Consider the following 24,550-nt stretch of genomic DNA (forward strand, 5'->3'; position numbering starts at 1 on the left):
CAGTGTGTACTGCAGAGCTGTTACAGTGCAGAAAATTAGTCAGAAACAATGGGGATGAGTCTTCCTTAGAAAACATGCCTGATAACTATATTGTGGCAGTCAAAATGGACTGGCTGAGTCCTGTTTGTACATTAATTCAACCTCAGGCTTGACCAATCGTCCTGCTTTTTCACCTGTCTCAGAAAGCAATGTGCAGGGTGCATAAAACTTCTTGAAAAATGTGAAAATAACATGTTTATGAAGATACAATGTTATAGATGAGTGTTTGTGTTCTGCAGGGTTTTCTGCAAAACTCTTTTGTAACTTAGATTTATACTAGACTTCAGAACCTTGAAAATACGGAGCATCAGCTGTGAACCACAAGGCTGGGCTTATTTCCATTCTGTCTCTTCCTCTCAGTCACTCTGAAGAAGACATAGGATCTTGCTTTGCATGCTTCCTGAGTTTCTTTTTCCTCCTTCTTTAAAAATATTTTTCCTGTAAAATAATTAATTTACTTCTTTTGTAACGTGTTGTACTGTTAGCATGATACGAAGATACAGATCCTACTCATTTTCTTACATGTCTTGTTTTCTATATTGAAGGTCTTGCCACTGGGAGCTTCCATAGTCAAGGACGTTTCTTTCTTGTGTTCTCTTGATTAACAGACTAAATTTTGAATTCTTTATTCAAGACCAGAGTCCGCAGGTTCCTAATGAGTGGTGTCTAGAAAGTATGCTATTATTCCCTAAATTGAGTGATCTGAATCACACTCTTGAGACATTTACCTGTATCCACTGATTATATGGAGAGCTATACTCTTATACTAAGTGCCTGAAGTTAGTGGGTATGAATAACCTACAACAGGAACAGCAGTTCATATCAACGAGGTATACATTTCAAATCCTATTGGGAATACTTAATTGTTTACTTTTTAGGCAAAGGCATTTATTCTTTACAAAATGATGAATAAAAAATATGAATATCATAATAGCCGTCAAGCATGAGAATATCAGATACTTGATAAAGCCCTGTTTAGAGCATGATCAGAGAGTGATCGTATCTCTGTTTAAGCACCTGAGCCAGAAGAACAGTTCTTTGCCAACTTTTTCTCCATATATCAATGTGGCACCCAATAAATCATGTCTGCCTATATTTAGATTAATTTTCACTGTTAAAAAGATGTAGCCCTAATTATATAGTATGACAGATTTTTCAAATAGAAATAAATGTAGTACTCAGCGTGGTCCTCCCATGTCGACGAGCCAGCTCTGTCCCAAAGCGTGCTTCCATCTGGCCCACTGCCATTCATTTGGGGAGGATGAAGAACAATTGATTGAGCAGCACGCACTGGCCAAGCAGCCTGAAGCTGCCTCCTACTCACAGCCTGCTTCTTAGCACAACCAAGCACTGCCATATGGGAAGTGGGGGCAGAGCCCACTAGTGTACTTGCAAGAGCGCTTGCTTCTTTTTGTTCATGTGTGTCCTGGTTTCGGCTGGAATACAGTTAATTTTCTTCCTAGCAGCTGTGTTTTGGATTTACGTTGAGAATAATGTTGATAACACACTGATGTTTTAGTTGTTGCCAAGCAGTCAAGGACTTCTCAGCTTCTCGTGCTGGTCTGCCAACAAGAAGGTGAGGGGTGTCTGAGAAGTTGGGAGGGGGCACAGCCAGGTCAGGTGACCCAAACTGGCCAAAGGGATATTCCATACTATATGACTCATGCTCAATATATAACAGGACGCTCAGGAACTAGCTGGCCGTTGTCTCTGGGTGGTGAGGAATTCTGCTATGCATCACTTGTTTTGTACATTCTATTATTAATTATTATTATTATTACTATTATTATTATCATCATCATCATCTTCTTATTCTTCTTATTCTTCTCCTTCCTTTTCTGTCCTATTAAATTGTCTTTCTCTCAACCCACAAGTTTTACCTTTTTCTTTTCTTTTCTTCTTCTCTCCCCCACCCCACTGGGGGGCGGGGGGGCAGTGAGCAAACAGCTGTGCGGTTGTTTTAGGTGCCTTCCGAGTTAAACCACGACAATGTGTGTGGGCCCTACATTCAAAGCAGAGCCTGACCCGCAGGGTGAACTTCCAAAATAGGCCCCTAGGCTGAGATTGGTTGCATCTTTTTTCAGCAAATAAACACTGGCTACAAGAAAAACAGATTGATTTGGGGCTTAACAGCTCCAACTCGAATATATGTATTCATGTTTTACATTGAATATCTCCAGCATTTGCTGTATTCTTCTGTTGTACCAGTACCCAAACAATTCAGTGAGCTCTTAAGCTGAACATGATGACCTCGTGTCATAGAGCTCCTAAAGAAAGCAAGTCTTTTGAATAAGCCAACAGGCCATTTAAAACCTGGATAACAAGCAAGGCAGTAATGTCACGGCATCATATGCTGGGCACAGCAGGGTCTTGCTCATTCTGTGCATCGGTGTGGCCCACTACTGGTGTGTGAGGCCAACGCTCTTACAGCAGTAATGGCAAAGTAAATTTCACAATGACGAAAGCCTGGCTCAGCCACTGGAAACCCATGCGCAACCTTCTCTTTAATTCATGGAGAGAAAGCAGATGCTGAAAGAATGAAATGTTGCTTTTCCTTCTGAGGGACTGCGATAGAGAATGTGGTACAATTGCAGGCTTTTCTGCTTTGTGATAGGGAATCAGCCAGGAATTTTTAAAGGCTTTTCTTTTCCCCTGGGTTAAAAATTGTGCAGGTCAGAATTACGGTGTTCTTGAATGTGAAAGAAATTGATAAGAGGTGCACCACCATTAGTGGGAATGCAGCCATTCCTAGGTGTGGAGGAAAAATTGCCTTTCTGATAAATTTGTTGTTGGACATGGCACAGAACATTCTCGCTACAAAATAATATTGTTTTCTTCCATTCAGCTCAGTAGGCATTGCACAAGCCTGAGGACTGGGCATCATTCACACGTTAAAAAAATATCCCCTTCACCATGTGAACAAAGGGACTGATTGATGGAGCAGGCGGAGCTGGAACTCAGAACGGCAGCATGCACTGTGCAGCAAATAAACTTAGAGGCTGCAGTCAGCGTTATGTTTTCCTTCTTAACGTCTCTCCTTCTTGCTTACTGGTAACTTGTTTCCTTAAAAATGAGGCCATATGCCACCCCATGAATGGAATGAACCCTAAAAACTCTGTTAATGAAAGTGTTTCTTTACATACGACAGTGAAAGACACTTTGCTTGCAGTCTTAAATAGCTTGTGACATGAACTAGGCATTAACAATGAGATGTGAAGGAAACTGAGACTGGAATCAAAGTGCAAAATACACCTTCGTAGGTCTTTGCATCCTCCCGGATGACTCAGCCATCATTCTTGCCTCTGCCTCGTGGTACAGGAGGCAAGGAAGTACGCATGCTGCCCCAGCAGCTTTGTATCCCGAGTCTTGTGTCAGTTTGCTTTCCTGGAGCTTCTGCACACGTGGAATCTGGAGGCAACCAGCAGACCAACTGTGCTACATCCCTTGCAGACCCCCTCGACTTCTACACGTAGTTTTGTGAGGGATTAAGTGAAAGTGTACATAAAGCTGTTTTAATCCCCAGAATCCCTCTTGTGGGTTAGGGGGGATAGTAGTGGGGTAAACCCAGGGACAGAGTGCCGGGCTTTTGGTGGAACTGAGCTGGAAGCGACGGCTGTTCACAGTATCAGGAGGCAGCGTCACTGCAGAGAGGCTTTTGTCGGCAGGGCGAATAGGAGCCAGAGGAAGCCCAGGAAATGTAAAAACCCACTGCAAGGTGTGGTGAACTGCAATTACAAGCAGTTTTGGTTTTTCTTTCCTTTTTTAATGCAAAAGATGCAACTACAAAAAAATTGAAAACGAAGCAGTTTCTTTAACAACCCAGAAGAAAAGAGGAGAGTGTAAAACCACTCTTAATTATGTTACGGAAGTAAAGAAACAACCAGCAGATTGAACTGGGGATCCCAGATTGCTGTAATTTAGCCCTGTTTGTTGTAGGAACCACTACAGAGTCGATGAGCTTGAAAACAATTAACTAAACATGGCACAGAAAAGAAAATCCTAATGCCGCATGTAGATTTATGTCTGCACCCTTGGTTGCAACTAGTTAGAGAGCTCATTCAAATATGGACCAAATGAGAGGTTGCTCAAAAATTCATTTTGTCTTCCAGGTCTAAGACGTATATTGTATATTGTGTAGCTCTGTTAAGGTCCCTGGCACAACATAACTTTTCCCACTTGCTGATTTCATTAGATGTGGATGTATCACCTTGTAATGGTTGCATTGGATTAACACCTTTTTTTTGTGTATTCCTACCCCTGCTTACATATAAGCCTACGTTTTTCAGACATTTATACATGTGTAAGAGGATATGGAGATTTCATTGTTGTGTGTTTCTGCATATGTTATGCAGAAATGAAGAAACCAATTGAGTGAACTTCATAGTAATTCCAAATTAGAAAAAATAAATCTGGTCCCCAGCACAATGCAATAATGCATTTTTATGCTGCATATTTCATGGAAAAGGCTTTTAAAACGTCATGGAATTAAAAGAAATATTAGGAAAGGAAAGGCTTATATTCCTCTGTGTCTAAATCCAGGCTTTCTGATCACAGTTGTGTCAGTTTAAGAGGCTTGAGGAAAAAGCTGGCTTATAATTAAAAATATTTTATTGTTCCTAAAACCAATAAAATATAGCTGCTTATTTTAATTGATTGTAGCAATACAACAGTAAGATCCAATATACTATGATATAGTGTGCTATAAATTGAGGGTTGCGGTACTATTACATTAAATATTGATCTTTCAGAGAATCTCAATACAAAATGAAAATCCCTACGGGGTGTTTCAAGTACTTTGAAGCAATCTAATTCTTCTTCCTCTTTGGAACTCAGCAGCTGCGTCAAACATGAGAAACTTCTGTGCTTCCTTTGACTCAGCTTCTTCTTGAAGCATTGGTGTCTAGTTTGAAAGCAAATACCTCTCTTGATGGTGAAAACTATTATGTACAGACTGCTGTAGAGATAATAATTTGTCATTTCTTCCCTCCCCCCACACCATGACCTTGGCCAAACCCGAACACCATCTCATTCTTAGTGTATCTCAATGCTTCAGTGTTTTTGAGTCAAGGTCAAGAAGAATCTTACCGCTCCTCAGCTGATGTGAATAGTGTGCAATGTTTTCCATCTGTCCTGGGAAATAGCTTTCACCTTCCAATAGGCCTCTCATAACCTGTGGAGAAGAGTTTCCCAGCCACACAGTGTTTTCTGCCTGCACTTCAAAACTCCCTTGCGAGAAGGACATTAGCTTCCCATTATATTTTCCATAGTCATAGTAAGAGCTTTTTCACATTGAGTTACCCACAGCTCTGGCATCTCCTGCATTCATCAGCTATGCAGAAGAGTATATAATTTTTCTAGAGAGCGTATGGATACGTAACTATTGCTTTGATGCAATAGTCACAAACTCTTTACACATGGAAATTAACATAAAAGGTTCTTTTTGCATTCTGCCTTTTATCCCTGAGGAATGGCTGTAGGATAGTTCCTCTCAAACAAAATAGAGGTCAAAAGTAGATGGAGCAGCAGAAAGGCCAGTACTTATCCCAGAAGCGGTGATATACTGGAGCTGTTTATCACTCTTCTGTCAGGGAGTCCTCTGCTAGGGCAATACTGAGATGATTCAGAGCAGTGGAGTTAACATCCCACTCTGAGTTATTGCTTCCTGTTGTCTCCAGGCTCAGATAAATGTGGTTGCTTTGGTTGGATTGAGTCACATCTCTTTTTTTGTCTTGATCACAAAACCTCAAGCTTATTTTTATTACCAACAAAAGCAAAGTGTTTGGCATAATCACATCATCCCATATCCTGAAAGTCCCACGTATGGTCCTGCAGGGGCTCCTGCCATAGAGCCTGTCAGTTTTGAAGTGTCATGCTGCTTGTTGTACTAAGAAAAATGTTGTGCTACAGCCAGGGATCTCACTAGCAGCTCGGCGACTAAAATGTCTCAAAATAATTTTCATTTCAGGCAGTTCAGCCTTTCCAAACAGAAATTGTTTAGTTCAAAAAGTATTACTCTTCCAAAATCACAGGTGATTCTCATCCACTACCTACGTTTCCCACTGATCTCATCCAGGTAGTCTGTAATTTATGGTTCTAGTAGAGTCCGTCATTCACTAAAATTCAGGTATTTAACTCTTAACCCGGCTCCTCAGCTTGCATAAATCAATGTTGTTGCATTGATTTCGGTTGAGCTATGGCAGCTGAATTTCTAGCTTATTTCCAAAGGTAGAGAAATAATTGCTTAATACTCTACAGTTTTGAATCTGACCTTTTGAATTTAGATCTGGCTTCTGAAAAATAACATTTTCTACCTCAGAGATCAATCTTTCCTCTTACCACACCCACGCAACTGTTGCATGGCCCCCACTGCCTTCATGGCTAAGTGAGAATGTTAATGCTTTCACATTCATTCTTTCACCAACCGCCACCAGCTGTGGGTATAGCTACTTTCCAGCCTTGCAGTCTCTTTGGATGGAGAGCTCCAGCTGCAACCTGTTGTTTAAATATGCTGTAGGTTTCTTCAGACCACCTCACATTGTGAATGAAAGAAAGAACATAACAAATCTTGCTTTTGAACTTAGTAGTCTGTTTCTGCAAGCAGAAGCTCCATATAGAAGGAACTTTCATCCAGATAGGGCTCTTTTAGATAAGCATACTGTTTACCATAACATGCAAATAACAATTCTGAATGAATGCTTGTTATTGATTCCTTGTTTTCACACTCTCAACTTTATTTTCACATTCCCCACAATTTTTCACTATTTGTCTCATCACTTTTGCCCATTTTTCAGTTCTTACTCAGGTAAGAATCTGCTGAAATAGGATCTATATAGTTAGTTACGGTTCATATGGTTTAATATTTGTATGAATTCCCTTTTCCACTGTGCAAATACTTCCGCTTTCTGGTACAGCAAAAAAGTGATTACATCATTTAGTTTTTTAATTATGTATAAAATCTAAGATAAATGCTGTGCCCTTTACAAATAGCAGGTTTTATACAACAGACAAAGCTGTAAGCGGTTCTGTATTTCTTTATTTTCATGTTTCTTTCTAAGCAAGCTAAAATCAAGTTTCAATCAATTTGGTTCAGCCAAGCTTTACAGTGAGAATGAATAAAAAGGAAATTGGTCTCGGGAGGGAGGGAAAAAGAGAAACATGCATTTGCTAATGGCATGGTGGAAACTTTGCTTCCATATTCATTCTAAATAAACATGAAAAATGTTTGGCATATGATTGTAGGAAGAACTCATCCACAGCACATGCTCTTTATCATAGTAATCCTACAGAAACATGTTGCCAATTGCCAACAATTCACAGCATGCACAACCAAGTTTGACTTGCCAAGATATTCTTAAGTTGAATGAATGGATGACTTTGCTTATTTAATAGCATGTTTGCCTCCTTGTGCCTCTTTGAGAGCCAGTGTGAGCCCAGAAGAATTTTTTGATATGGAGTTGATATTTTGTTTCTACTTTCAGGTTTTATAACAATTATTGCTTGTAATAGTCCAAGAAGCTTTCTTCCTACTTCCATTGCTTGCTTGCTGATTTATAACATCTTCTTGAGCAACCCAAATTGTACAAATATATATGTAAACTGCGTATTTGGACTTCTGCTGTCATGCTTGCTTTTAATGGCTTTAAAATAGATTTGAGAACAGTGTCTATTTTAAACTGATACTTAAGAGTTTGCCTTATTTATGAATATTACATTCCTTCTTTCTAGGCTCTTAAGGATGATGATGCTGAGACTGGGCTGACTGATGGGGAAGAGAAAGAGGAACCCAAAGAAGTGGAGAAATTAGGGAAAATCCAATATTCTTTGGACTATGACTTCCAGAACAATCAGGTTTGAAACAGCCAACCTGTAACATTTAATTTCTGTATGTGCAAGGGGACAATGAAATAATAGATTTAGTTACAGTAGATATTTCCAAAATCCTTACTGCTTGCACGGCATAAAGAGAGAAAGCAAGACTGAAGACTCATGGCAGAGGCACTACTAAACTGGTATTCAATGTACCTGAAGTTTATATTACACCTTTAATCAAAATTGAAGATGCAGTTTTATCTAATGCTTATTAATAACTTATATTAAGGCATCACCAATCAATGTCAACCCACATTATATTATGGAGTCTGCATGTAGACAGTAAAAGATGGGTTCAGCCTTCAGGTATTTAAAATGTAAGCAAACAAAAGATAAGAGGAGAAAGAGAGGGATATAAACGTAAGTTGATTCATTGTGGGTCTTTTAACGAGTTGATAAGATTGCCAGAAGTAGCTTTCTCTCACTTCATCAAGTGTGCGCTTTGCCAACTAGCTGCATCAGTTTCTATTGCTCTCCGTGAAAGTACAACTACTAGCCAAGAAAATTCTAGTTTGGAACAAAAGTAAAAAAAAAAAAGGTCTGTCCCAAAAAAACCCAGGGAGGTTGGACAAGGAGAATCTCTCTAGTCAAGGACTGATATCCTTCAGTACCCTACTCTGAAGCTGGTAAGGCCAAACTTTGGCGTACTTACCCAAGTTTTCAGTAGGAATAGGCACCATAATGTGATGTAGATCTAGAATTGACCTACTTAACAGGTCTGGCCACATCTTCAAACTCATATTTAATTCCTCCCCACCCCAGCCTCTTGCTGTGTTGTTGGGATCACTTATGTCAATTCTACCAATTCACAGCCTCCCATTAAAATGCACTGTGTTTAACTTCGGACTGAAGTACACCAACACATCTAGCTTCTTCACTTCTGCTGCACGTCGTTCAGTGAACTTGAGATTACAAATCCTGCATTTCATTTTTTGACAACTTCAGTCAGAAACACATCATTCTTCTCTATTTAGGGAAAGAAATAACTACCGAACTTAAATCCTTGTTAATTCCTATTCTTCATCTGAACAGACTTTCACATGTACTTGTGATTTATTTCCACATTCAGATTCTTTATGTGATGCTGTTCACAGAAAGCAGTACACTTATTTGTTGCAAGACAAAGAAAATAAGAGAAATTAAGAAAAATTTCTGTGTCGGCAGCAGGTTATTTACACACAGCTATGACCTGGAATAATACATAGTATTTCACTGTCTTTTCAACTGTCTTCTGACTACCGGTGCTTATTTTTCAATACAAGAGCCAAAAAGAATTTTGAAGCCTTTCAAGAACCTGTGGTTAAAGGAGCTTTTCCTCGACTCCCAGAGCAAATACCCTGGCCATCCGATGAGTCACACTGATCCCCCTTGAAATCAGTATGAAATCAGTATGAAGTGTTAGACCCTTCAGAAGCAGAAGATGTAAAGAGGGGGAAAGGAAAAGCTGCAAATGTGTTCTGACGAATGGTTTTCAGTTTCCTTAGAATACGAAAACAAACTTTCTGTGTCAATTTTGTTAAAGGAAATGTTGATTTTGTAAACTATATATTACAAAGGGAAATAGGATGGGAGAGCAACAAATTTGTAAAAGTATGTAGTTTTTAACTGAGATAATAAATTATTTGAGTTATGAATTCCTGTTTTATTTTGCTGCTCTAAACTATGTTGCAGCTTGGAATTTGTCAGAGCATAGATGATACAAAAGAGTAGAAGGATTCAGCGAGGTTAGTATAGCATGCTGGCACGAAACTGCAGACCAAAAATCTGGCTAGTATATGGCACAGGGTTAAGAATGGAGACAAGATGCCCAATGTACTCTCCAGAGCACAATGCCTCAGTTTTAGAGACAGAAATTTTAAAAGGGAATTGAATTGCTTTTCCACTCTGTTAACTAAAAGTCATAGACTTGTTTTTCACTCTTTGATGTGAAAGACTTGATGTAGGCCCTGAGCCTATCCGTGTATTTATGAACTGTTATGCATCTAGAATAAGAATGAGACAGAAAAGGAGAAGTGTTTCTTACAGCTAAAGGAAAATGTTTCATGGAGCTTAAGTCTCCTATAGGTGGGAGGGCATGCAGACCATACTGTGAATTTAAAACTGGTAAAAATTAGTTCAACTTTAGGGAATGTCTCAGAAGCCAGAAAGTTCTTTCCTAGATTGACTGTATTGTTCTCTATTCCAGTTGTTAGAGCTTCTGTTTCCAATTTTAAACAGTTCATCCCTGAGAGAAGCAAATATATTGTGACTGAAGCACTGATTTAGAAGAAAATATTCTCAGATTTCATTCCCAGTTCTTAATATCTTGTCTCCAGATTGACCTTGAAGAGTCACTTGAACGTTTACCTTAGTTCTGTGTCTATGAAACAAGATTAAAATTATTTTCTTTCTCTCAACTCCATTATGCTGATGAGGCCTAATACAGGCTAGGATGTCTAGATAACATATAACATAACATGACATAACATAACATAGCATAAGCCTTCATTTATAACATTTGAAAAATGGCCTGGGCATTTACAAGTTTCTAATATGCTTCAGTCTTATTTTTAAAAGTGTATAAGAGATTTAAGAAACTACTTTTTCTGTTTTACAATGAGATTATGGATCGTTATTAGGAATTAGTTACCAAAGGTTAGTTTTTATGGGGTATTTTTTGAAAATGCTGTCCTTAGTTTACTATCTAAACCCATTTGTATACATAGTAAGACAAGTTAAATATAAGGAAGACTGCAAGAACCATTTGTTTTCAATAAAGCTCTGCCTGAGGATTTTCATTTGATATATCACCTTTTTGTGTTTGCTTGGGGGGAAGGTTACATGTTGGGGATTTAGAATACAAATTTTGTAGTCAAAATTAGACATTCTTGATTGTTTAATAATGTGATTTCTATTCATGGTGCCCAGCATAGAAAAATAATGCACAAGAGGAGAGAGCAATTGAAAGTTATCTGATTGCAGTCTTTAAAAAGATGAAGTCTGTATTTAGCTGTAATCAGCTGCCCTTTGAAAACCTCTTTTCTGCTTAAAAACAGCCTTTGTACAGTCTGCATCTGCCATAATTGATTTTCTAAAGTCTATAGTGTTGCTTCATTTGCCTTCCTTGAAGAGGGGAAGGAGAATAGTTTTTCATAGACCAGAAATAGAGTCTGCATATGTATTTCTCTGTTTCAGTTTTTTTATAAATATCTATTTGAAATTTCATTCTGCTGTTTTTCTCTCTTTTCAGCTTCTGGTTGGGATTATTCAAGCAGCTGAGCTGCCTGCATTAGATATGGGTGGTACATCTGATCCCTACGTGAAAGTTTTCCTGCTGCCTGATAAGAAGAAGAAATATGAGACAAAAGTCCACAGAAAGACCCTTAACCCTGTTTTCAATGAGCAATTTACATTCAAGGTATTTTTTCAATAATTATTGAAAATTTTTATTTAACCACTATGTATCTCGTGCTTGGCTACAAAGTTAGACATCTTAGTTAATTGGTAACTGCATCATAGTGATTTTTTGTGATATGGAAACCTGTGATATTCAATTTTATGATGAAAATGATCTAACACAAGGTCAGACCTCAGTAGGTGTAAAAGGCATAGTTTGATTTTAGGCATTTCAGTTATTCTGATGTATGACAATCTGATCCATATTTTATGGCTGGATAAAACTTACAAGAAAGTCAGAAAACAGTGCCAGTTTGACAAATGTCTGGTAAATTTCCCAAGACCAGCATTTTCTTTAAATATCTTTGTAGTCTGATTTATGAATTTCAGTATACCATTTCTTTTCCCCGCAAAAATAAATTAAAACTGAAGGAAGGTAAATGGATGAAGGACAATATGGCAGATTAATCTTGCTAGACTTTGTCATAGCAATTCTTTGCCATGCTACTTTGCATATGAAAAGAAATCATGTCTCAGATTTAATAAGATATGAATTAAATGAATGTAACTAAGGCTTACATTGCAATATTTAAGTCATTCCAATAATATCTATCAATAGTGTTTTTCTAAAAACCTAAACTCCAGTTAAATACAATAGAGGAATACTATATAGCATGTTTCATAGGGCTTCTCCTAATATACATTCGTCTGCTGTTACTTTAGGCCTTTCTCTCTATGCCCAATCTTATAATGACAGCTCCAGATTGAAAACAGGAACAGTGAAAGACTCAGGCTATGTAATCATTCAATGAGAAAGATATCCCTGGAGGCCAGAACTACTACTGCATATATAAGCTTATTTTTTCGCTTGAAGATGTTCATAAAAATAATCTTTTGTGGGGAGTTATTTTTTTCTTGAGCTTTCCTAAGAGACTGTTTAAAAGAAAACAGAGTTATAAATTACAGATTCCTATGCAGCACACAAAAGAAAAGAAAGAACCAATAATGCTGTCATCTAAAATGAAGGCACAAATTATAAATCAGATCATCCACTCCTGGGCTATAATGTCCACTTGTTTTAAGTCACATCTTTAATATTCAAATTTTATGCCTCAGAAGAAAGTTTGCTTTCCACGCAAGACCTGACAGAGTGTTTAGGTGCATCCCAGTGTGGTGCTGACAATCCCCTGGATACTGTGGTCTGTACTCAAGAGAAAACCAACGAGGCATACCAAGTACTATCATTGTTCTGGGGGCTACAGTGCAAAAGGCAAGTGCCCATTTAACTAGTGCTGCAACTGTAATAATTCCTTGGGAATTTACATATTAACTGTAATAGTTCCTCGGGAACTACTGATAATTTCTCATTTACTTGGGCAGAACCTTACTTCTGTGACTCACTTCAGGTGGTGCACAGCTTCTGTTGGCATCCTTCCCGTCCCTCTCTTGGGCAGAGCTGCCCACCTGGCAGCCCAGGCCCATTTTGTTGCCTTCTCCCAGGGCACAGTGTGAGCTGCCTGCCTCCCTCCCGAGGAAGGGCTAATGGGAACGAGATGGGTTATGATTCTGCTGTATTGCGTCCTGAGCCCGGGACCTCATTCTTTCTCGTCTTTGGGTGGTTCCCTATATTAGTCCCCTTTTCATTTCTGTTTCCCAGCCATCCGTGGTGCCATTCCAGGGAGCAGGTGTTCATCCAGCTGTCTGAATTGTAACCCCGTACTGTGCTGCCAAAAGGAAACTGAGAAATCCTAGCTGGACTACACCAGTCTGGCAGAGGGAGGTGTTCCTTCCCAGGCCCAAAGTGGAGAAAGAGTTCATGTCTGTGCCAGAAAAACACTCCTATGTGTGTCCTGCTACTGAGGTGTCACCTGCATTAAGAGGCTGAGTATCTCTGAGCAGAGCAGAAAGCAAGGAGAGGGAGCAATCCTTCACAAGAGCTGAGGACATCCTTGGTTGTTGAGAAAGAAACTTTAGAACATTTCTCTTCTGTTTTTGAGGCTGCATAAAAATAAAAAGTGAAATTATTTAGAATTTTGCCTTCCACATACATTTTCCTTCTATAGCTTTTTAGAAGCTACAAATAATTTACAGAATCAATTTTGCTATAGTATTTACTACAATGCACGACCCTGTACCCACTGAAGCTATTGTACTCAGGAATGGAAGCTCTCAACTTGAAAAGCTGCTTTTAAACATTGTATAACATGTTATGAAAAAGGAAAAGTACTCATGTTATTAGTAAGTATTTTAAAAAGCAAGTTGAAGCCAAACAGTAACAAAAGACAAGAGGAGTCCTAGGGTTTAAACAAATCAGAACGTACAGCAGTTAAAGTCAATGATAATGCCACGCTTTCGTTTTTCTTTTTATATAGACAATTAATAGAGAAATGTTCACTGAAGCCCATGGAAACCATTTATACTTGCAGAATATATTCAAATTGACCAAGTGTTCAATATAAGTCCAAACAATTCCTAAATCAGACCTCTCCAGATAGCCACTCAAGCATAGCTTACCTGAACTGCACATCTTCATCTGAATATTAAAAATGTGACTCATAAGCATCTTAACCCACAGCATCTGTCCGAAACACATCACAACAGCTGGAGAATTAGTCAGAACTTGGCCTTCTGCCATCACAATTTCTAGCTGTACTGTGTGACTTAGAAAGCACCTTAGTGTCTACAGTGTGAAAGGTGTAATAATGAAAAATATGTCTTGGTAAGTAATAGGTAATGGTACTGTAAGAGAACTATTTAGTGTCTAATTACTTTGTGTCAGATACAGTAAGCCAGTTCTGTTTTTTTCATCAGTCTGGGAGCTACCTATTTCTGAGTGATGACAGTTGATTTATTGAGGAAAAGACACCATTGTGTGAAAAGTTCATGTGTCTTCAGTGCAAATAATTGGGCTCTCTGTTTCAGTTTCATCACCCACAAAATGATTTGAAGTAGAATGAGAAAAACCCAAGGAGTGATGAGTGAGCTGCCACATTGTTCTGTCGAGTGCCAGAGCCTGGTCTCAAAAAATACTGCATCTGGTGACTCTGAAACAAATGCACCTCATAATTTTCTCTGCAGTTCAATTTACCTGAGATGACAGCTGATAAACCAAAGAAATAGATTTGCATTGTAGTGGACTGATCTTTATTGTCTCAGATATGGAGTTTGTCATTTTCTCTTCTTTGCAGGTGCCATACTCTGAGCTGGGTGGAAAAACTTTAGTCATGGCTGTTTATGACTTTGATCGTTTCTCCAAACATGATATCATTGGGGAATATAAGGTTGCGATGAACACGGTGGACTTTGGTCACGTCACTGAGGAGTGGAGGGACTTGCAAAGTGCAGAGAAGGAAGAGGTAAGAAAAATCAGACTTTTTCTTTCCCCCCGGACACTTCTATACTCAGCTAGAGAAACAGTCAAACTAGCAACATTTTTTTTGCCGAGACAGCTCCCATCTGTTATCAGCATTTCTCAGACTTACTTCGCCTGATAAATTTTTGATAAGCATCTTTTCCAATACTCATTGAATGGTACATTCTCCTTTGCTAATCCTATTTTCAATCTTTTTGATACTTTATGCAACATATTAAGAAAGTTTTCATGAGTTTGACTTTTTCTTGAATGGATGCAGTTTGGGTACCTAGAATTTGCATTTGAATTATACGAGTGATGTGCACGTAGGCTTCTTTGTGGACCTAATAATTCTCAATATTTCCATCTCAAGGTATCTTATTGTGCATGAAGATAACGGTTAGTTTTCATTGAAATATCTTACAGTTTTATGGAGCCACTATGCAATAATATCCATTGATTAGAATTTTCATTTGACAAAGACCTTGGAATGGCATCTCACTCAAAATTAATCACCTTTTTTATTTTCCTCTCTGTGACAACATCCTGTGGGTTCATTATTTAGTAGATATAGTGCTACATGTAGACGAGACATTTTTTGGAAATACATCACTAAATTGTGTGTCCTGTGAGGTTGTTCATACTGGCACATCCACCTTTTTGCATATTATAAGACCATTTTGTACTCAATTTTACATTATTTTTCCTTTTGATTGCTAGATAATATCTGCCCACTCATAATAGTCAGAGTGCACAGTGTGCTTCAGTTCTCTGGTGGGAGAAGAAGGACTCTGAGTCTGAGTTCCTCGTTGTCTAATTTAGCTAATAAGCTGGTTTGGATTCGAACCTTAGTTTCTGTAATTAAAGGGACAATCTCTGGATGAAATCTTCCCTTTATTCAAGAGACAGAAACCTGAATATTCGATTTAGACTAGAAGTTGTGGAAAATTCAGCAGTCTTCTCAGATTTTCAAAAATGGTAGATTTCAGTCTTACCTTTTTGAGTGTTTGTAAAGACTGTATTTTTGGATGGCTTTCTTGTATGGCTTATTGATTTGAAAGCCACTGCTACATTGAGACTATTCTACCTGGCGTTGTTTCATAGTGACAGCATTTGCAGGGCTCTCTTATTGCATATAACATTGGTACCCTTGCTATATGGGGCATTTTTCTTTCACTCTTAGAGCTAAAGATGAAAATGAAAAAAAAAAAGAGAAAAAATAAGTTTGCAGTTCAACGGCCCTGTTCCTTTAAAGCCTCGGCATACCGAAAAGCTAGAAATGTGAAATCAGAGTGTATTACTCCTTCCAATCTTTATTAAGTATCAAACTGGACTTTTATTGCACTGTTGTGTGTGATATCAAAGGTTTTCATGTTTTTCTGTTGCAAAATGTATAAAAAAAGCCAAATACTACACAAAGAGGAATTGAACCTTCACCTTTTTAGTATAACTCTAAGCTTTTAGAACAAGGATATCCCCATATGTAGGTGACAGATAACATGGCATAGATTAGTCTGGGGTTTCACTTGTCTTGTGGCATAGAACATTGCCTCTTGAGTTTTCTAGCTCATGTCCACGGTGAGACCTGACTCAGTCCCTTGATTGCTTCATAAAGTTCATATCCTGCTAATACAACATGATGTTAAAGTTGCTTGAAATACAGTGTAAGCTACTTCCAAAATGTATTCTGACTTGGAAAGAATTTTTTATTAAAATAAAAGAAGGTAATTAAAAGAAATAATGCTTAAAGTATTTGGATATTAGAAGAGTATTACAATAACTTTGAATAGTTTGCAGTAGGGATGAAACCTAGATTGTACCTTATTTGTGCTTTCAGAGCCCAAGTGAACTGATACATGTGTATTTTTACATGTTTGTCATTTCTCTATGCAAATATATTTGCATGAGAGTTGTGCTAACTAGGAGAAACTAGGAGAAACTAGCCTCTGCCCTCACCTTTCTTGAAAGTCAGGTACTATATATACAGAAAAAACATTGTCAATTTGTAAAGGTTTTTTTGATAGGGCCTTTTTGAAGCTGCTACTGATGCATGGCTTTTTTTATTTATAAGAAGCTAGGCAATATCATCCTATGAAAACATCCTGAAAAACTGTGCTTGCAGCAACTCCCTAAATATTTTTTTCATAATACAGGCGGTCTTCTGTTCCTTTTTTACATCTCTATGCTCATAAGCATGCAAAGTATCCAGTAAATATGGCAAAATATCATAGCTTAGATTAGTTGGAGACTTTGTTAATCTTAGTTTTCTATATATTAGTTGTAGCTTTCCCACAACAGCCTCTGAGCTTACCGTACAAATAAAAAGTGACCCCACAGAAACCAGTTACTCAAGATGTAGGTCAGTCAAGCATATTTAATCCAAAAGGTCTTCACTTATTTTTGCTCTGTTATGGAACCTCTGCTTCTGTCATATATGTGTTGTGCCTGATTCAAAGAATTGCTTAGCCCAATTTGGAAAGGAAATCTCTACCGAGAACCAAGGGAGTCACATCTGTCAGTGGTTTGGGAGCTGTGTTTCCCAGGAAATGTCATTCACATTTCCGTATTTGACCACTGCCAAATACCTCACCATCTTCAGTATTCCAACCTCTGCTGGAATAGTTAGAGGTCCTGTCTCCATGAACCTGTTATCAGCTGACACAGCAGACGTTGCAGAATTCACAGCAGATACAGCTGCAACCAAGCAGTACCCAGGCTTCAGAATTGGCACAGTACTGCTTGTACAAAGGTTAATGTGATTTACCTGTGCCAGATGTGTGGTAACAGAACATGCTTGTTTCTTGGTACTGATGGTGAACGTGACATGGCGGTCTGGCTTACTAATTGTAAGAAAACATGATAAAAAATGAATTAAAACCTAAGCAACTGGATTTCATCCAAAAATGTATGACAAATACAATTCTATTACTACCAAAAAATCTTCTGTATACTATTCTACATGTTATAATTGCATAATGAATTTGCCCTTGAAAAGCACATCTGTATATGGTCTGCAATATTTGAGGAATGACATATTTTATTTCCTTTTTTGCCCTTACAGCACCTAGGTAAGCTTGTCAGTTCTTAACAACCTAGCACTAACTAGAGATCTAAATATGTTTGCAATTAGGATCAGATGCCACACTATCCTTAATGTTTTAATTATGACCCCTAAACAAGATATATACCAAAGCACATCAGTGGCAATTGTCGCCAGTCACTTTGAAAGAGCCATTTAGGTAGCATCAGTCAAACTAAGTATAAAAATCTTATTTTTATTTCACTTTATGTAGAATTCAGTTGATGCACATCACTGAATATACAATTTAATTAACACTGCAATCATAGAGGGCAAAATCATTTTATGAGCAGTTACTCTTCTTTTTGCTCATAAAGCTCCACTGTATTTTCCATCCTTTTTTCTAAATGGGCTTGAAATTGGTGGCAGAGGATGAAGGTTTAATGAAATATTTGAAGCTTTACCTCTCACAGCCCAGCCATTTGAATGGCATCTCTCTGACACTGCATTCTCTTCTGGGAGAGGTCTTATTAATATATTTACGTTGGTGAAGCACTTTCAAGGTACAAGACTTGATGCAAGCATTTGTTATGACTGTGAGAGGGTTTGGGGAATGTATGAGTTCGTACAATGACTGCTAAATATTGGGGAGGCCACTGCTAATGAGCTGCATACCTTGAATCCGTTTTCCCTGGCTGCTTTTAGCTCTGCTGTCCTTGTGAATATATGGAGGCGATTTATCTAGTAGTCCTTCAGTCTCATGTGACTGAGAGCATGGGAGGGAAGAATGGTAGATACTGAAAGATTATTCACTTTTACCAAGCCTGACATATAATGGTTTGGGCACAGAGTGTTAAAAAACAGATCATAGGAGTTTGCTCCTCTGTGTCATCTACCAGATGTCACTGCCATTAACTTTATCTGAGTACACACTGCATCCAATATCTGTTATCACTCCCGTACAGAAGGCCGGACAGATCTCTTCTTTGCTCACAGCAGTGTGAATCATACTGAGAGTCATCTTCTGAATACTTCAACTGATTTCCCTCCAGACATTTTGTTATATTGGCACTTAAATTGAAAACCAGTTGTAGCAAACATTCCAAGAAATTTTAGGGAATATAAGGAAGAACAGAAACAATTCTTCCCCTTGACAGCAGTGAAGAAGCAGAGCCTTATTCCATGAGGAGAAGGATCTTCAACCTGCCAGTATCCACCACCAAGAGTTCTGCAGACTGCCATCACATAAGATCTGCACTATCTATCTGATCAGGCATCCACCATGGATAGGTTACCTGATGGATGCATGCTCCTATCACAGTGAATTGTGATGGGTATATTTTGTACATGGCTTCTGAGTTGGAAGTCTGCTGGAAAACACCAGCAAGATGCACAATAGCTTCTCTCCTACATGATGCACAATCCCAAGCAGGAGAGATGCTACAGTACTGCCTTGCAGAGGGGTGAGGTGCAAGTGGTCTGCAGCCGGGGAGTGGGAGACTAATTCTGTGAAGCTTGACCTGCGCTATTCATGAGGGTTGTTCTTTCCTTCCTCTTCAAAAAATAAAAGTTGAAGAAAGGAGATGGAAAAGTGGGCCTGAAATGGGTATATTTAGGACCTTGGTATGCTTCATAGAAGTTGGAGACTGACAAAGTTAGTATTCCGTCTAGCTTATTGAATCTTCAGCGCTGAAACTTGCAGAGAGTTAAGAGGAAAGGACATTTTTACTAATGTCACTGTCAAATCACAGCAGCAAATCACTGTCATTTTCTGTTATATCAGAGATGGCCACATGATCTAATAGGCCTTTCCCATCTCTAATAATAACACTTAGTGCTTATACAGCTTTGCAGATAGCACAGTGCTTTGCAAAAGAAAGTATCATTATCCCTATGGAGATGCTGTCAGAGTGTCAGACAAATTTTAAAATGTGAGGTCTCCTTTGTTTAGCTGCATATTATACTGGATCACTGTGTTTTCTGCATGGTGTTCAAGTTTTCTCAAGTTCACTTCTTACATCAAATTGAAACTTTAAAATGTTAAATCTAAGGGAGCTTTAATTTTCAGGTTTCGTGGCAGAGTTACATACACTAAAGGCACAATGTTGAATGCATGTTCAACATCATTGTAAATACAGCATCTGTCCTGCAAAGGAACTGAATCTGTTAGTGAGACAGGTAACAAAACAGAGGTTCTTAAGTGTGAGAATAAGCAAGCCTGATTTGAAATTCTTCAGCAGTTAATTAGTTGTTTTTCATCTTGAAATTGAAGATGTTGAAATGTTGTGATTTTAAAGGTAAAACCATATGACTCAAGTAGAGCAGTTACAGTACTGTTTCAGGCTATTAGAATTATGCATTTCTTTTCTCATCTTTCATACTCAAACTGCTGACAATCCCACTCTATACCTTTGTTGAATATTATCTTTCTTAACTCCCTCTCTGGAAGAGACACCTACCTTAGGAGGTCAGAGCCATTCTTATGTTATAACAAAAAGAACATAATTGGCTTACTTGAAATCAAAAGGGAACTTGTCTTGATTCATCTCAGACTGTCTGGCTTTACAGATATTAAATTCAAATACAGAGCACAGTAGACAAGAAGGAGAAGTTCAGTGATAGTGTTAAATTCAGGCTCTGCTGGCGCCCTTCTGTTTCTCGACAGATTCATTCTGAGATCAGAAAAACTTGTATTGCTTATTTGTCAAAAACATACTTAGGACCATTTGACTTTCAAGTGTGGAAGGGCATCTTGAGCTTAAACTGTGCTGACAAAGTAGATCCTGCACTTGGTGCTAAGCATCTAATGATCCAATCACAAAATAATAATAATTATATTAATGTTGATTCTCAACAAGACATATTCCTAAAGACCTTGTAGAAAGTTACAAGGCCAAAGGAAGGAATAGTGGAGAATTCCCCATCTCTGCCTCTTAATGTTATTGTGGGGGGTTTTATTGCTCAAGTATGGGATATTTTAAAATGCTTAATAGAGGCCAGACCAGCCAAGAAGTTCAAAAGCACTGGACTTGGATGTTAAACATACGGTGGCATTTGAAAGGAATGTTCTGAATGGTGTTTTTATAGGCTTTTGAGAAAGATGCTGAGATGGATCAAAATCATCTTAGAGTTCTTCTTAAAAAGGCTTAGGCAGAATTTATATGAGATGCTGGAAGTATTCTCCATGTGCCTGCCAGTGATTCGTTCAGATAGCAGATCTATCAGTCATTTGCATGGGTTGAAGTAAATTCCAAGTGGAAGGTGCTAAAGCTACCCTGTGAAGAAATGTTTTGGATGGAAGCTGCAGAAGGAATTCCAGGGAATTCAGCTATTGTCATGGACTATTCCCAGTTATAAAGCTCTGTAATCTGAGAGGGATTGCAAATGCATCTGCAAATTGGCTGATTGGAGTGAAAGGACCACAGAACATGCTATATATGAAATTTTCCTGCATTGTTCTCCACTCGGACTTTTATGTAGTTACCTATTTTTCTGACTACCAGCATCAGTAAATGCATTATCCAGAGGCAGAAATTGCATTTCTCACTGGGATTCTAGGCAGAAGCTTTGCTGTAGTCCAGAGTAATGCCTTATTTCCCTTTCTCCCCTCCCTTGGCAAACTGACAGTGACAAAAATAATTATCTGATTGCTATTACAAACCAGGATCAGGAGCTAAGGGAAGCTGTAAGATGGCTGTATCAAAGTACTCCATCATAAATGTCACTAGAAGAACCGTCAGAACGGAGACCAGCATGTTAACAGCACAAGGAAAGAGCAGCTCTCACAATGGAGACACAGCTTTTTCTCTAAAAGACTGAGGAGTAGTATGCCACTCTGGTCTCCTTGCTTTGTTGTGCCCACTCCACGTAGAACTAAAAGATCTTGGTTTCCAGAAGCATCACAGAAAGCTGTATTTTTGAAAAGGTTAAAGACAAAGATTTAGGAATAGTGGTTCAAGAAAGAAAGGTATTAGCCATTTTCTTCATTTTTTTCCTCTGTCACCTCTTAAACACCAATTTAGACCATGTCAGGGATTACCATAGTAACCATTTAACTTCTTTTCAGATCCTGTTGTGTTTCGGTTTAGTTTAACAACGAGCTTAAATGGCATTTGAAGCACTTTGCATTGTACCTGTGATAGGAATTAGCACGAAATGCCCTTATTTTAGAGAAGTCACAGTTAGAATCTAGAACATAATACTGTATTTTCAGTTTGGTAGTATTAGGCTTTTATTGGTTTTATGCTAATATTTTTCAGAGGCAGAGTACATAAATTTAGGATGTTTTACCAGGTCTTACTTCTAGGCTAAATAGACGACAGACAGTGATAACTCGTTCCTACAGTTACCTGTTCGATTGAGTCATCAAACTCAGTCTTCCACCAAAGGCTGAAGAAATTCCTTACGTTGGCTGATGTGTAATTGGGGTGTTACAGGTGATGTAGCTGGGTAGTTTTAAAGCAATCACCCCGTTACTTCTTTCCTCTTTTTTTTCCGTGGCCTTCTGCAGCTTACTCCGTGATTGTTATCATAACTAGAGAAACACTCAGGACATGATGATTTAAATTAGATTCTAAAAACCTTTGGAAGAGCATAGCCTTTTTCTCTCGTTCACGTCTAATTCAGTCTGGGCAGAATGCTGTTGTACGAAATAATAACTTGCAGAAAAAACCCTTTTCATAGAATATCTCTGTTTCTGCATTGTATGCATTCTTCCCTTGCACGTTAATGGAGAACTGACATTTCCAGTTTTTAAGATCTTGAGGTCTACGACATACACACAGTTCTTTTTGAAGCACTGATTATGGCTAGTCTTTCACTTTCAATCACACAGATCAAAGCAAATAATATTCCTGGATGTTCATAGGTAACTCTACATCATACATTAGATTTAAAGAGATTAACAAGATAGAAGTAAATGCTTTTCTGTACCTTATCTGAGCATGCACATTTATAATGTTGGTGCTATACAATTCAAATTTTTTTAACCTCTGTCATCTAGAATTCTAATGGAGAGGAATTTTACTCCAAGAACGATGCCACTGTCTAAAGATCAAACCATTTCTCCTCTCTCTCTCTCTCTCTCTCTCTCCAGACTTCCATAGCACTGGCCACACAAAGGGAGAAAACCATAAAATGCTGACTGATCTCTCAGTTTCTTATTCTTTTAGGGTTTTTTTGTCTTTTTTTTTAACTTCTACCATCATTCTATACACCTGAGTGAGTCAGCTAATAATTAAGCTGCACCTTTTAGCCTCCACAGTCTAAAATTGCTGTTGCTTTTTAGTATCTCTGTTGAGCAGAGATCAAACTTCTGTGAATCACTCCACCTCCTCACTTCTCAGCATATTCTCACTCTGTGTGTATGTGTGTATAAGATGTAGACCTGAGTATGGAGCAGAAATACATCTTTCTTTTATGATGCATCTTCTGTGATGGAACCTTTTGTGCAGACTTCAGTTGTTTTGTGAGTGGCCTTTAATTGCATTAATGGGAATTTTTGTTTCAGATGACTGCCTGACTGTCTCGCTCACTAGATGGATGGAGTAGTACTGCAGTGCTGTAGTTGTTCTGTCCTTTCCACTGGCACAGTTTCCAGAGTAGCATTTTTTTTCTGTGGAGGGCTTGAGTATGGTCACTGGCACAGAATTACTACTCCTGCTGTCTCCTTTGAGCAGAACACAACTCACTTTGAGCTACAATCATCAGTGTGCAGATGAAATTCATTTCCGATCTCCTTTTTGAACCGAGGTATTTTCTGTAAGTGCTTCTTGCTGGCCAAGCACTAGATGAAGAGAAATACCTGAAACAGAATCCAGTGACATGGAGGCCAGGACATTTTCCTTGAGAATTATGTTTGCAATTACAATTCTAGAAATAGTGCCAAACGCAGGAGTTTCCAAACCAGAAGTGAGAAAGAGAGTTCAAAGTGTTATGTCATTGCTGCTTGATTGGCTGGATGCATTCACCTACAACAGAACAGAACAAAGAGTTTTTGCTACTTCCACTGTGACTGATAATGGCAACTAAATTTGGGAACCCTTCTCTAGTGCCTTTTTCTACTTGTGGCTCACCTTGAGTTCAAATCTCTCCTTCTTAGACAGAGACCTTGCCACAAAATCCTAACCTAAGTCATTCCCTAGATGATTACCATTATGTGGGGTTTATAACTTGCTCTTGATGCCACCAGCATAGAACATGGCACTGCAGCTTCTCAGTGGTATGGATGGCAGTGGGCAGACAGAGCCTGAGCTTCCCATTAGATCCTTAACCAATTTTAGGTGCTACTTTAAGTGCTTCTGGTAATCTTCAGAGCTACTGGGTTGTCTGGAATCTGGTTATTTTACCTTTGTTTTTCAATATCTTCTTTGATAATTGTGAAAATTAACAGGAGGATCTCTGCTGATGAGTGGAGCTCAGGCTTCAAAACTGGCAGCAGCTTATTTTCATGCGAGTGCCCTGAGGTCTGCAGCTGACATCCCCTTTCTGTTAATGCCCAGCCCAGAATTAGATAGCTGTGGATTATGCAGAAAGTGGTTTTACTCATTCAGACTTTCCCATTAATCAGTCAGGCTGAACATTAATTTTCTGTGATGTTTTAGAGCACGTAACTTTTCCAGGAGATGTGGGTCATTTGAATTAATTTTGATTACTCTAATTTTTTGCTTGTACTTATTATACAGAAAATAGGTACAACTATTGCAATTCTGTGACACAAAGTAAGAGCTGCAGTTCTTTGACAGCACATTTCTCTAACCCATGAGTTCTTTCTTGTCGTAGTAGATTTTCATCCCTGCATTTTCTTTTTCTATCACTTTTAAAATTAACTCATATATGACAATACATCAAAGCCTTCCAAAAAAACCCACCTGTAACTTCATGTGCCATCCAAATAT

General features: G+C 38.4%; 1 protein-coding gene across 7 annotated transcripts in view; it reads left to right on the forward strand.

The window, feature by feature from the left end:
* The window catches only part of SYT1 (synaptotagmin 1), a 358,139-nt gene that overhangs the window by 266,789 nt on the left and 66,800 nt on the right, over positions 1-24,550 (forward strand). For 5 of the 7 annotated variants that reach the window (XM_075747487.1, XM_075747476.1, XM_075747534.1 and 2 more), the window contains 3 exons: positions 7,765-7,887; positions 11,138-11,305; positions 14,472-14,639. In XM_075747487.1, coding sequence (XP_075603602.1) covers positions 7,765-7,887; positions 11,138-11,305; positions 14,472-14,639 — 459 coding nt within the window. The remainder of the gene's footprint in view (positions 1-7,764; positions 7,888-11,137; positions 11,306-14,471; positions 14,640-24,550) is intronic. The other 2 variants (XM_075747516.1, XM_075747508.1) reach the window with 1 other exon arrangement.

This window comes from Balearica regulorum, chromosome 1, assembly GCF_011004875.1.
Source record: "Balearica regulorum gibbericeps isolate bBalReg1 chromosome 1, bBalReg1.pri, whole genome shotgun sequence".
Classification (NCBI taxonomy): domain Eukaryota; kingdom Metazoa; phylum Chordata; class Aves; order Gruiformes; family Gruidae; genus Balearica; species Balearica regulorum.